This window comes from Microcaecilia unicolor, chromosome 11, assembly GCF_901765095.1.
Source record: "Microcaecilia unicolor chromosome 11, aMicUni1.1, whole genome shotgun sequence".
NCBI classification, from domain to species: Eukaryota; Metazoa; Chordata; class Amphibia; order Gymnophiona; family Siphonopidae; genus Microcaecilia; species Microcaecilia unicolor.
The window spans coordinates 62376802-62391951 of NC_044041.1; the positions used below are offsets into that span (position 1 = coordinate 62376802).

At 40.9% G+C, this 15150-nt stretch overlaps 1 protein-coding gene across 7 annotated transcripts in view; it reads right to left on the reverse strand.

The window, feature by feature from the left end:
* LOC115479594 (saxiphilin-like) overlaps positions 1–15150 on the reverse strand; it is a 93844-nt gene that overhangs the window by 76434 nt on the left and 2260 nt on the right. For 2 of the 7 annotated variants that reach the window (XM_030217597.1, XM_030217595.1), the window contains exons 2-4: positions 12723–12844; positions 10551–10663; positions 9127–9290 (exon numbers count right to left, since the gene is read on the reverse strand). In XM_030217597.1, coding sequence (XP_030073457.1) covers positions 9127–9290; positions 10551–10629 — 243 coding nt within the window. In that variant the 5' untranslated portion in view covers positions 10630–10663; positions 12723–12844. Of the gene's footprint in view, positions 1–9126; positions 9291–10550; positions 10664–10739; positions 10779–12722; positions 12845–15150 lie in introns of those variants that run through there. The other 5 variants (XM_030217593.1, XM_030217592.1, XM_030217596.1 and 2 more) reach the window with 4 other exon arrangements.

Consider the following 15150-nt stretch of genomic DNA (forward strand, 5'->3'; position numbering starts at 1 on the left):
TAAATGTAACAGGGAAAAATGTGTTATAGCTCAGTCTACTGTCACCTTTTTAGGACAAAATGTTTCAGCAGAACATAAGGTCATTATACCGGAAGTTATATCTATTTTAAATGAAACTCCGGTACCGCAAACAGTTACCCAGTTACGTGCTGTTTTGGGAATGTTAAATTACTGCAGACAATGGATACCAAATTATACACAAAAAGTAATGAGACTTTATAAACATTTGAAACTGCCCGCAGCCACACCAAAGAATACACTAATTGTATTGGAAGAACAGGATAAGATAATATTGGCTAAGATTGTGAGGGATTTGTTATCTCCAGGACCTTTAGCAGTAATAGATATCCAATCACCTGTGCATCTATGGGTAAAAGACATGGGAAATAGTTGGGCAGCTATGATTAATCAAAATAATGAAGTAAATGCACCAGTAGCTTTTTTGTCAGGCTCTTTTAATCATGTGGAAAAGGGAATGAAAGAAATACCAAAGTTACTGACAGCTATAGTGGCTGCAGTAGGCAAGTGGAGAGCACAAATGCCTTTTGTTCCTATTGTAATACATACCAACCACACGATTAAAACGCTGTTGAGCCCTAGCCAAACAGCATTGACAGCCACTAGATTTGGAAAATATCAAGCAGTACTTTTAGGACAAGATATAAGAATAATACCATTAACTAAAGAACAGAGAAATAAGATAGATCTGCTTTTTCCTGTCGATCAAGAGGGTGAGATTGATACTATAGAAATCCCTACATTTCACTGTCTTACTTCTGAACCCTTATCTGATGGGTTAATATGGTTTACAGATGGAGCTTGTGAAAGGACTGTTGCAGGCTTTGCCTGCGTGCAGGTAGATGAGAATCTAAGAAAGATAATGCAAGTACAATATAAAACCCCTCCTGATCATACTGCACAGCATGCTGAACTTTTAGCCGTTATTACAGCCTTACAACACACTGATATGACTCAAAATGTCACTATATATACTGATAGTGGTTACGTTGCAAGTTCACTACAGTATCATATATTAAAATGGCAGCGTAGGGGGATGATAACCAGTGCAGGTAAAAATTTACAACATTACACATATTGGAAATTGCTGTTTGAAATTTTGGCAAGAAGGGAACGTGAAGGTAGAAAAACTGCAGTTGTGTGGACCCCGGCCCACACTGAAAAGCCAACCTTTGAAGCACTAGGTAATGCAATGGCTAATGCAGCAGCAACGGAGGTGGTTAAGCAAAGTGAAAAGATTTTGTATAATACTAGACAGACACAGGAAGGGCCACTTACGAATGTAGAAATGTGGCAGCCAGAGGGACAGGAAAGTGAAAAATGGTTGAAGAGAGGATGTATGAAATTGGGAAGTGAATGGTTTAATGCAGAAGAAGGATTACCTTGTATGCCAATGAGCCAGGCGATTAAGGTATTGGCTGGTTGGCATGCAACCATGCATTGGAATAAGGAAACAATGAGACAACAGTTTGAACAAAGGTTTTGGACCTTGAAAATTGATAACTTGATTCAACAGGTTGTGCAAAATTGCATGGTATGCAATATTAACATACCTAAACGAGGTCCTAAAATATCGCCTGGGACACTTCCAATACCAGAAGGCCCAGCAAAAGAATGATAACTCATATTATGCCAAGCCATGGGTGTCCGTCTAGAATAATTTCTGATAACGGGACACATTTTAATAACAGTGTTTTGAAAGAAATGGAAACGATTATGGGTTTAACACACAGAAAAGTATCAGTGTATCGCCCCACCTCCAATGGTTTGGTGGAGCGCTACAATGGTATTTTAAAAACTAAATTGAGAGTATTACTGAAGGCTTTAAACAAGGAAACAGCAGGTAAACCATATACCTGGCTTGATTTGTTACCATTAGCTTTGATGGTTATAAGGGCCCAACCTAATGGGCGTACTAAATTGACCCCATTCCAAATTCAGACAGGACGTCATTTCTTCCCGATGCAGACAGCAAGTACTGATAGCACAGCTCAGTACTGGCAAAAGCTACAACCTATGTTGAACCTGACAAGTGATATGATCCGAACAAATGTAGCATCACAGGCAGGGACTACTAATGATGTTTGTGCTTTTAAAGTAGGTGATCTAGTACTGCGAAAGAACTTTACACATAAAACATGGAAGGATCCTGTGTATGTAGGGCCTTTTGCTATCACGGCCCTTACTCAGACTGCTGCCCGTCTGGAAGGTCATACTTCTTGGATACATTTAGCAGATATTCGACGAATTAATAACATTGAAATGGACAAAGAATAAACAAACATCATGTCCCTAAACATGATGGTATTGGGATGTTGTTGTTTGTTAATGGACAATGAACACATATGATAATAGACTTGTTGCAGCGGCCAAAATGTTGAATTTGACTGATTGTATCATATGTGCCCACATCCTTGTCCTTGCCAGCTATGATGTATGGGACTACAATGATAAAATTGAGTGGGCACCATGACTGTGATCCCAATAATACCTGTGTAAGAGATGATGAAAACCTTCATTGGACAAATGAGACTATTTATAAGCAAGCCTTGCTTATGGACAAGTACCCACAGACATCATGTTGGTGTCTGATTAATAGTATGACAACTGAACACATTCCCCCCGATAAAGTGCACTTACATGCAGAATGTTGTAACAACTGATTCAATGAATGTTATGCTTTTAATTTGTGTAATTTTTAATGCCACATTAACTAATGCAATTGGGCATTATCCTTATAATTGTTCTTATATGAAACATAAGAATGACAGTGTACTTCCCTTTGATGAAACTCACTGTCTGTATTCAAAAGAAATATAAATTTTGTACCCTAGTACAATTGAATCTGTTTAATGCAACATGTATTAGCATGTTTGCAAAGATGTGCCAGGATGCTTTTAAAATAACAATGATAACTTAAATCAAGAATAAATAGAACTTTAATATGTCAGCCAAAAATATTGAAAAAGCGTGCAGAAACTGAATGCCACAAACAAGGGGGGAGGAAATTTAGAAGGGAGGTAAGGATACAGACTGGAGCTAAAACAGATGTTTGAGTCCTGGAATACCAGGCCTCAAAAGGGAGGATTTGTTGAACAAAAGTATGAAAGATTTGTTGAATAAAAGTATGAAAAATGCGGAGTGGAAGGCTCCATGATTACAACAAGCTGTTTTAACACTAACCCTCCTGAGGCATGAAAAGAATGTGGCAACACATTAGCCAAAGGCAGGCTCCAGAAAGTCTGTGGGCTAAAAGGTAGGGGGGTAATAGAAAGCAGATGTTCTGCACATGATTAACAGTTTGTGGTATTCAGAGACTTGCACAGGAATGTTGTATGAGAGAATTAGTCAGAGGCCCGGTATAAAACTAGAGGGGAACAAAGAGGTAGTAAGCATTTTGAATTTTTCTTTGTCTGTCTAGAGCATTTTTGATTTGCCTTAAGCTTGCTGTAAATTGCTTGTGTGTGTAGATATGCTTTGAGTATAGAAATGCTTCCTGACTACCCCTATTGATGGTAATCAGCTTGTACACTAAACAAATGAGTAAACTGTTTATATTAAATATGAAATTCGTCTGGCTTTCTCTACAAAAGTGGCGGCATCCTTTTATACACTAGGCAAGGTCTTACATTTAACTGCTGTCAGTCTCTCCATTTCACACATATAGCGTAACTTAGTAAGCCAGCGTACCCGCGATGGTACTAGGAGTGACTTCCAACTCTGTGCCAGGCTCACTCTCGCCGCCTGCAAGGTCCCCTTCACCAAAAGCCATTCATTCCCTTTAAAGGCCTTCCGGTCGCTGCCCCAGCAGGAAGACTAAGGGATGCCACCGCACAGGTCTGCCCAACCACTTCTGAAGCCACCCCTGCACAGCCTTCCAATAACCTTGAGCCTTTGGACATGTCCACCATATGTGCCCCATAGTACCCACAGCCCCACATTTCCTCCAGCAACTGTCAGTAACCTGCACAAACATATGGTGTAAATGCGCTGGTGTAAGGTACCACCGGAAAAGCACTTTAACTGCATTCTCTTTCATAGACACCGACCTCGTGGAGCGCATAGTCTCCTTCTCCAACTGCAGCCATTTTTCATCCGCTAAAGTGAAGTCTAGCTCCTGTTCCCACCGTCTCCTATGTAATAAAAAGGCCTTTGGTGCGCCACCAAGGACGCATATAAGAAAGTGATCATACCCCACGTACTCTGAAACCGCACACAAACCTCCTCCATCGGATGCGCCTCCCTCCTGACACAAGTGACATATTTAGGTCCTTTCAAGAAGTGCGCAAGTTGCAAGTAGATGTAACAGTCACTTTGCTGTAGCTGAAAGTCTTCCTTCAAAGTATCGAAGGGAATCAAGTCCTCTCCCACATGCAACTGCCCCAACATATCCAAGCCAGACGCCGCCCAGCGTTCAAAGATAGGGTTCCCCACACCCGGCCCGAACAGAAAGTTGTCTGCCATAGGCGCCAATCCTGAAACAGGAGGCTGACGCTCAACAAACATGTGGTTCCAATAGTAAAAGGTAGCTTGTACAGTCGGGGGAAACGGATCAACCTGTCCTCTGTATTTATTGGGTAGCCACATCAGATGTCCCAACCATAGCTTGCTCAAGGTGTACCCAGAGTTTATGATCTTCCCCCCTAAACCACTCGACCGCCGACCTAGCCTGGGCAGCACAATAGTACCAGTACAGGTTTGGCACTGACAGACCTCCAAGTTGCTTGCTCCTATATAGAACAGCCCGTGGCAGACGGGGTCTCTTCTGGTTCCATATAAAGCGTAACAGACGGTCTTGTAGACCAGACAAGAAAGACTGAGACAGTCTCAAATGAAGAACCTGAAAGAAATACAATAGCCTGGGTAGGATATTCATTTTAATAGCCGCTATCCGGCCTAACCAAGACAGTCCCGTGTGAGTCCATCTGTCTAGATCACTATATACTGCTTTCTGAAGTGCCGGGTAGTTAACCGCAAACAGCTCAGACGGTACCCGAAAGAAATACAATAGCCTGGGTAGGATATTCATTTTAATAGCCGCTATCCGGCCTAACCAAGACAGTCCCGTGTGAGTCCATCTGTCTAGATCACTATATACTGCTTTCTGAAGTGCCGGGTAGTTAACCGCAAACAGCTCAGACGGTACCGCAGGTATCTGTACCCCTAAATATTGTATAGAGCTAGTTGTCCATTTAAAGACATATGAGGCTTTCAACGCCTCACATGTCCTCAGTGGCACCCCCACCGCCATACCCACCAACTTGTTCGCATTAAGCTTGTAGCCCAAAACTCGCGAGTATCCCTCTATTTCCTGCATCAGGTTAGGCAGTGAAATTAATGGATTGGTCAGTGACAGTAGCACATCATCCGCGAACATAAAGGAATCCCTTCTATATAAAGATCTTAACAAATCATCCAAGATGGTGGTCATACATGCCTCCATGCTATGAAATCTTATCTACTTTTATCTCCCCGACAGGTTCATTCAAAACAAAATTACTTCAGGCCAATTTTATCCAGACTCTCAATGTTTACCTATGAGCAACTTCGACTGATGGAAGGGGGTAGCTGATGTTTTCAATGCCCTATTACCCCTGAAAGAATTACGCAAGAAGTGTGAGAGGGCATGAGCTAAATCAAGTCTGTCTTGGACAGAACAAAAGTCAGTTAACAACCAGATTCAATGTATGGTGCCTAAAAATAAAATAGGCGCTGAAAAAACAAAAACAAAAAAACGTTCTTAGTGCTATTTTATAAATCTCACCTAAAAAGTTAGGTGCGGCTTATATAATACACGTAGTGCCCGTCCCCATGACAAAAATTTAGGTGTGACCATTTACGCCAATTAAAACCTGGTGTAAATGCCTGCATCCAACTTAGGTGCAGATCAGGCATATAACAATGCGCATAATTTTTAGGAATGTCCAAAATCTTCCCATGGCCATGCCCCCTTTTGAGATCCATGTATTAGAATTTACGCACACCACTTTACAGAATACACTTAGAAAGTTACACTCGTAAGTTCTAATTAGTGCTGATAACTGCTTGTTAGTGGCCAATTATCGGCACTGATTAGCTTGTTAAACAATTAAGTTGCACACAACTTTAGCTGCCATATATAAAATTCAGGGGTAAGTCTGCAAAGAATATATATTATTTCAGCCCAAGGAGTTGTTCAATAGTCAAGCACTTTGCAAACTTGATATTTGGTACTAACATCGTCTTTGAAGTTAAGCAATAGGCCTGCACTATTATTTTGAGGACAATTTTTTAAACTTGGTGGAAAACCTGGCCAATTTACCTCTTCCTGACAAAGCTAGGAAGGATGTGGGGCTTGTTATGAGAATTCACTAGACCAGGGTGCCCAGACTGGTACTGTAGATGAATGGAATCAGTTTGCAAAGATCAGTAAGAAGGATCTTCTGGATCAGATAGGCAAATTCAACCTAACATATTATGACCTTGATCTATGCTTTACCAAAAAGTACTTGCGACCAACAGGTGGACTTGTTGTGGAAACCTCATTGTATGAGGGCATTTTGCCGGAAAGGTTGAAAATATAATGTATTCACTCTTCGTTCAAGAAGCAATCCTCAGGTCTTAGCTTAGTTTAGACCTATTTAATATCTGATGTTCGTAGGGAAAATCATTGGAAATGTGGTTTCACTCTAGTAGTTAGTGGATTTTTTTTCCATACAAGGCACCCTGCAGATGTTTTTCAATCTGGGTTCCATAGCACAGAGACTATTTTGGCTCTCTTTTTGATTATCTCCATCTACAGTTATATATGCATTTTCCCCAGGGTTGCGTCATATCCTTATTTTTATTTAAAATTTGTACATTCTGCCACTATGTGAAATTATCCAGTCAACATGTTTAAAATACCATCTATTTGTGAATCTGGTTCTCTTTTCAGACATTCAGCCCTAAGGAATTGAGCACTATGAATTTCTGTGCAACTTGTTTTGCTATCCAGTGGAACGTCAGTTAAAAACAAACCTTCAGAAGAAGTCAGAGATACTTTGGGATCTGGTTGTAAAATTGGAAATTAGGATGGATAGCATTATACTCTCTATTTAAAAAGTGGTTCAAGATTTGAGGAGGGTGAGTTGAACTCTAAACTGGACCCAAATCCACAAATCTCATCTGTGGTTAGGTCAACTTTTGGAATACTACAGATGATCTGTCAGTTTTGACCATATCTTGCTCCTCCTGATCTAATGAAGGTGGCATGAGCATTGTTGATGCCGTGACTAGGTTATTTTAATGCATTCCTTATTGGCCTGCAGTGTAGGCAAATCAAGTGACTTCAACGTATTACGCATACTGCAATGAGAACACTCACTAGTCTGAGTACTTGTAATCATATCTCCCTTGTGCTGAAGGCTTTACTTTGGTTGCCAGTCAAAGCATGTATCATGTTCAAGTTGATTAACCTAAATTTTAAGTTTCAAATTATATGCGACTGAGCCATCTTTGTTGCAGGCTTTCTTGGTATGATTCAGGCCTCCTTTCCATTTGTATTGTGCCAAAATTGTGAGAATCATATCTATGTTACATTAATGTACTATCATGCTGACCACTATGGTGTATCATTTATATTCTGTTGAAATTTATTAAGTTTCTGTTACACGATTGTATATTTATGATACTAAGTTGTTTATCAATATAATATCCTCTCTTTTTTTATTTTTTATAATTGCAGTGACTCACTCAATAAGAATTAGAAAAATACTAAAAAAATGTAGTCCTAGCATATAACTAATGTTTGTGAAGAGTGCTCAGTAGAACATGCTGCTATGGCTGGACTCCTAACATGCAGACATGAGTAAATCAAAACACCATTGCACTCATGCCCCACCCCCTTCCAGTATGGCATAAAGTCACTATGCACATAAAGTCTCAAATCTCCAACTGAGAAAAATCCACTTATCTTAGAACTGGAGGAGGAGTTGAAATGAATCCAATATTTCTCAGCAAAAACCCAGCTGTCACAGATGTATTACGTGCTCGTGTTGGTGCTCAAGTGAAGATAAAAATCTCTTTAATAATTCAGTTCATTTTCATAAACTTGATCCTATGTCGTCCTGTTGTCATTTGTTCCCATGTTCGTTCTCATAGTGACTTTATGCCATACTGGAATGCGGTGGGGCATGAATGCAATGATGTTTTGATTTACTCATGTCTGGATGTTAGGAGCTCAGCCATAGCAGCATGTTCTACTGAGCACTCTTCACAAACATTAGTTATATGCTAGGACTACATTTTTTTAGTATTTTTCTAATTCTTATTGAGTGAGTCACTGCAATTATAAAAATTTAAAAAAAGAGAGGATATTATATTGGTACTTAACGGTTTCTTGTGTGTAAAAGGGTTACCTATTTTACTGAAACCAGAACGCTGAATTTACCCCAGAGAGTTTTTTAAAAGTCAAAGTTGTTTATATCAGTGTAAGCCAAGACAAAGGCAAATATTATTGCTATTACTGGAGTGGGCTTCAATGGCACTTCCAGTAGTCAGGACGTAAAGACAATGCTGGATAGACTTCTACAGTATATGTCCTGTGTATGAATAGACAAATCAGGATGGGTGGGCTGGAGTGGGGCTTCGACGACACCTCCAGTAGTTTGGATGTAAGGACAGTGCCAGGCAGATTTCTACAGTCTGTCTCCCCAAAACAGCAAAGAAATATCAAGAAAGAAAGATCAAGATGAAGTATACATATTCAGGTTCATTGTTGGTTTAATCATAAACTGATAATGAATATGACTGTTGGGCAAATTGGATAGACCGTTCAGGTCTTTATCTGCCATCATCTATGTTACTATAATTTAATTCATTTCCATTCATACCTCACTGTTCTAATTGTGAATTACACTGACATTTGGTCATTTTGCTATTGTTAACACAATGTAAGTTGCCGATGTCCAACTACAACTGCTGTATGACACCCTGCATGAATTGCTTCATAAAGGTGGTTAATGTATCTTAAGTAAATAAATATGCGCTCAGAAAGGATACCACGGGCAAAAGCAATACAGTCTAAAGCAGGAGAGAAATGAAATCTTCCTTGCTCTCCAGGGTGAATGGAAAGCCATGGGAGCTCACCTGAATCTTACTGATACAGTCCTGAGTGCTGTGAGTACGAACACATGACACTCTGGCAAAGGAGTTGAGTACGGCAGGGGGCAGAATAGCCAGGAGGGCTCTGGAGAGATCCGAACATTTCCTTTGTTCCATCTCAGACAAGGTGCACCAACGGACCTTCTTCCCTTTAAGAAGAAGAGATGTGCACTTAGTAAATCCAGACACAAAGAGACAATTACCAACACTACTTCTTTAGACTAACTGAAGGACTTATTTCCAAAATTCACTAAGTCCACCTCACATGTGACCCTCTCTGATTCCCTCCAGTTCTTAAAATGTTACTTGCCAAGCTTCCAATGCACATTTCAGAGAGTGGCTTTGTGTGACCCACTCCTGTACTAACCCAGGGGTCGATGCAGAAGGCCTTGTAGTATAGCTGCGCACTGATTCATGAGCACACAGCTTCTACTGTGAGATTAATGAGAAAATATTCCACATTGACGCAATGAGCTAAGATGCAAATTCAAAGTAAGCAAAACTTGCGTGCTAATCAGGGAAAGCCTGCTGGACACATGCACACAAAGGTTCTGCAGTAAGCGTGGCTTCACTACGCGCATGTCTGAAGAAAACGAAAGTGCCAGCACACATCTGTGCATGAACCGGAATGTTGTTCTGCATATAAATATTATCCTCAGAAAAATTTCTTGCACATAAAATTGTGAGGCTAATATTTAAGTGTAGAACATTCCACTTCACACACAAATGTGTTCTGGTACTTTCATTTTTGACATGCACACAGAACTGTTACCTCCTGTTCTGTTTGTTTTGGGTTTTTTTTAAGTTGCAGGTACTTGATAGGTTGCAGAAAAACTGGCAATAAATCCTCTCAACTGACCCTTTTATACAGCCTTGGAGCAGGCAGTAAATTTCTCACATTGTGTGTCCTTTAAAATGCTCCCCCCCTCCTCGTTTACTTCTGTGTATTGCCTCATTCTGTGCAATGGCCTCATTACCATTCAGTTTTAATACACTGTGCACCATTCTGCACAGAACACTTTTTTGCATTGTGCACCCTGTAACATGCGGTAACTGTGCATTTCTGCTCACTATGGCTTTCTGCATCGGCCTTTCAGTTCAGAGTGCAGGGAGGCCAAGCAAATAGAAGCAGTTCACACATTAAACCCTGCACTCTGCAAAGTGCTACACAAATATAAAGCTAAGTACTCTCTGTTTAATTTGTTTGTATTGTCTCCTTTGCTTGTTACAGTTAATGTCCCTGATGATATTGCTTCCCTTGTTTATTTGTTTTGTCTCACTTGATTTTTGTTGTCACATTTAACACTGTAAAGCGCCTGCCCCCCCTCCCGATGGACTTTTGTCTAGCAAATGTTTGTTTTTATATATGTGTATATATTGGAGTTTACCCCTCCCCCAAGCTGCCTTACCTGAAGAATGTAGAGGCAGGAAGGTGAGGAGAAGGAGGGAGGTGAGGAAGCCCATGCCTGCTTTCCGCCTGGAGTCCATCTTCACAAACTTTCTTTTCCTACTGTAGACAGAGCTAAAAGCAGAACCAAAAGTTTGGGTCAAAACATTCATACCTCGAAGCATCAAAAAAGAAAAGGACTGGAAGTTACCTTTATTTGTGGGTAGAACTCAGACCAAACATTCACTTTGAGACAAAACCCTGAATCCTTCAGCACAGAAAAAATGTTTACACAAAGCCCTCTCCAGCATAGAGATGCAGAACCTTGGATTCCTGAGAGGCCTCATTTTACCCACTTTGCCAAGTTTCATTGTTACACTTGTATTTGAAGTTTTGAAACTTGAAAAGTGAATGAATGGAAAACCCAACTTAGATGAAAAATGGGATGATTTTCTAAAAGCTACTGAGCAATGATGGTGTCCATCTATCAAGAAAGGGATGGAGTGTCTTCAGCAACAGACTGGCTAAAGTACTAATGAGGGCTTTAAACTAAAATTGCTGGGGATGGGTAAAAAAGGCCCCAAAGCCATAAATAACCCCAAGGAAAGTAGGACATCAAATGCCCCTATAGAAGACGAAAAAAAGAGTAACATCTGGAGAACCTTCTATACCAATGCCTGTAGTATGGGAAACAAACTTTAGATCTAGAGGCTACAATGATAGAAGCAGACTTGGATTTAGTGGCGGTCACGGAGAACTATGATTGGGATATACCTGGCTATAATCTATTCAGGAAGGACAGGGTAGGAAAAAAGGTGGTGGAGTGGCATTATATGCTAAGAAGTATATTAAAGTGACGCTCTCATTACCTCTCGCCTGGACTACTGCAACTTACTCCTCACCGGCCTCCCACTTAGCCATCTATCCCCCCTTCAGTCTGTTCAGAACTCTGCTGCACGTCTCATATTCCGCCAGAACCGATATACTCTTATCACCCCTCTCCTCAGGTCACTTCACTGGCTTCCGATCAGATACCGCATTCAATTCAAGCTTCTCCTTCTTACCTACAAATGCACTCAGTCTGCTGCCCCTCACTACCTCTCTACCCTCATCTCCCCTTACGTTCCCGCCCGTAACCTCCGTTCACAGGATAAATCCCTCCTCTCAGTACCCTTCTCCACCACCGCCAACTCCAGGCTCCGCTCATTCTGCCTCGCCTCACCCTATGCTTGGAACAACCTTCCTGAACCCTTACGCCAAGCCCCCTCCCTGCCCGTCTTCAAGTCTTTGCTTAAAGCCCACCTCTTCAATGCTGCGTTCGGCACCTAACCCTTACCGTTCAGTGAATCCAGAATGCCCCAATTTGACTGCCCCTATCGGACCGACCGTTCACTTGTCTATTAGATTGTAAGCTCTTTGAGCAGGGACTGTCTCTCTTTGTTAAATTGTACAGCGCTGCGTAACCCTAGTAGCGCTCTAGAAATGTTAAGTAGTAGTAGTAGTAGTAAATGCAGGACACATGGGGTACAGAAGAAGCGCTGTGGGTTAAACTGGAAAGAGGGAAAAAAAAATGTATTTATATCAGAGTAATATACAGGTCACCTTCACAGTCAGAGGAAACAGATAGAGACTTAATTGAAGACATCCACAAGATAGCTAGGAAATGGGAAGTATTACTGATAGGCGATTTTAATATGCCATATGCCGCTTGTGCTCTACACTAGCACCCTCCTCCCACCGAATGGGTCAGAACTACCTGTGGGCTACTCTCCCACTCTTCAATTATCCCCAGTGATTTCTAGGTTACTGGAGCCACACTCCCAGTTGTCCCACAGTTCACAGAAAGCACTTACATACCCAACACACAAACCACCAGGATTCTTTATCAGTCCAGACAAACAGGGCGAACAAACATAGTAACATAGCATAGTAAATGACGGCAGATAAAGACCTGTACAGTCCATTCAGTCTGCCCAACAAGATAATGCCATTTCGGCATAATGTAAGCCACACTGAGCCTGCAAATAGGTGGGAAAATGTGGAATACAAATACAGCAAATAAATAAACAATTATGTTTATTCTCCTATAAAATATTGAACAGTGGAACAAAATAGTGCAATTGGCAAACATAATAGGTAATTGAAATATAGATCAATTATAACACTAAACATTTGCATACTTCCTAGAAAGTACCTGGGGAGATCAGTACATATATCTGCTCACATAACTTCAGCAAAGATCTCTCTCTCTCAGGCTAAAACTGAAGCAACAGCCTGCACTGCTGGATAATGTAAAACCTCCAGGTCAATCAGATCCTAAAACAGTCAAGTTTCAAATAAAAACTGGTTACATCACTATATGCACTTCCTATTATCTGTGTGCCAACTAAAAGAAAGAGAACTCAGGGCCAGATGCACTAAACTTAACGAGCCATTAATGAGCAAGTAGTAAACCCTGGCATGCACTAAAGGCTTCTCCCTGCCATTTTCCGATCATGGTAGCAGCTAACAAAAACGGAATGCAGAAGAGCAAATTAGTATTATAATGTGTAGAAACCATATTGTAATGAGATGCACTACCATTTTCCGATTCCCTTACCATGGAAACCCCTAACGGGAGGTCTGCACCTCTCGTTGGGGCTGCTGTGAGGGAATCAGAAAGAAAAAAAAACATCCAAGTGCTCATCAGGGACGTCTAACATGAGCTGGACATCTTCCTGCAGCTTTTGTGATGGGTGTCCTTCTTGGACATGTTTTTCTTATATGCAATTAGGAAGGACTTCTCTGAAGAAGAAGAAAAAAAGGACATCCCTGTTTTTCTTACCTGCCTTAACTGACCACAAGCACAGTTCTCTCAACAGTCCCCTCTCCAAGGTTGTTTTCAGCTTGCGCGCCCCCCCCCCCCCCACATGATCGGAATGTGCGAGGACGTCCAAATCAAAACTTTTTGGATGTCCCTCCCTCCAGGTCTCTCTCAGCCAATCCCAGCGCGTTTAGCTGATATTGCTAAGGCTACTTCTCTTTCTGATTTGGACGTCCTCGCATGTCCCGATCCTGTTGGGGGGGGGGGGGGGGGCGCAAGCTGAAAACAACCTTGGAGGGGACTGTTGAGAGAACTGTGATTGTGATCAGTTCAGGCAGGTAAGAAAAACAGGGACGTCCTTTTTTTTTTTCTTCAGAGAAGTCCTTCCTAATTGCATATAAGAAAAACATGTCCAAGAAGGACGCCCATCACAAAAGCTGCAGGAAGACATCCAGCTCATGTTAGACGTCCCTGACCAGCACTTGGATGTTTATTTTCTTCACAGAAGTCCTTCTTATTGCCTGATGTAAGCCTGCCTTTAACATGCAAAACAGTAAACAATGGAAATGTTACACAAACAAAGAGCAGTAGCACTTAAATTAACTGGGGCTCTTTTCAGCACTGTTTCTCTTCTGAGGTTCAGGCTGCTGACAAGTTTCCTGCTCGACAGGGATGTCCTTTTTTTTTATGTTGTTTTTTTGAGTGAAGGACGTCCTTGGCATACGCACAGCAGCTGGCATAACGCTTGGCTGCTCTGCGCATGCTCCTCCGGCCGACTGTTTACCGATGGAATATAGAGAGCAAGTGAGCTACAACGAGCAGCTCATTTGCATTCCTTTTCCTTGATGCATGCCCGTTCCTTACCGATTCGCTAAGGGAATCAGTAAGGGAAGGGCTTTAACGATTTTTTAGTGCATCTTCCCCTCAGTCCTCTGTAACACTTTAAGCATAAACATGCACCATCTGCTGGCTAAACAGGAGAAATACACTTCAGACATATTTAAGACAGGAAAATATCCAATACATTTTAAAGGCTTAAAACACACTGTTTCTTCACACTTCCCTCGGTCACCTAGCAGTCCAACTGATTTTTTTGCCAGGTTCTTGCTTTTAATATACCTAAAAAGATTTTTACTATGTGTTTTTGCCTCAAACACAATCTTTTTTTCAAAGTCCTTCTTTGCCGTCCTTATCAGCGCTTTGCATTTGACTTGCCATTTCTTATGTTGTTCCTTATTATTTTCAGTCGGATCCTTCTTCCATTTTTTGAAGGATTTTCTTTTAGCTCTATTAGCTAAACTATAGCTATTTATTGTTGAAGTATTGAGTGAAACCACATGCACTAGTTGAGACTTTGCGATACGTAATACCAGGGGAATTAAATTTGTTTGATGTGCTCTGTACGCATTTATAATACATTTTGTGGAGTAACTATTAGTAAGGGATGAGTAATAAATTTTTGTATAAAATTGATAATATTTATTAGGACCACCTTAACTATTTTTCCATCTTTGTACTCATGAATATGGTGCACAGAGAACAGATTAGTGCAAAGATGGTTCTCTACCAGTCAGTCTCTTTTTAATGGTGACTGCACTAATGAACTGAGCACTTTTCACAATTTCACATAGTATTTTTATTATTTAGTTTAGTTGTTGATGTGGTATGAGTGTGTATGAGATTTTTGAATAATATATTACAGTTTCTGTACTTATTTGTTACATTTGTATCCCACATTGTCCCACCTATTTGCAGGCTCAATGTGGCTTACATAGTACTGGAGAGGCGTTTGCCGATTCAGGTATGAACAAATACAAAG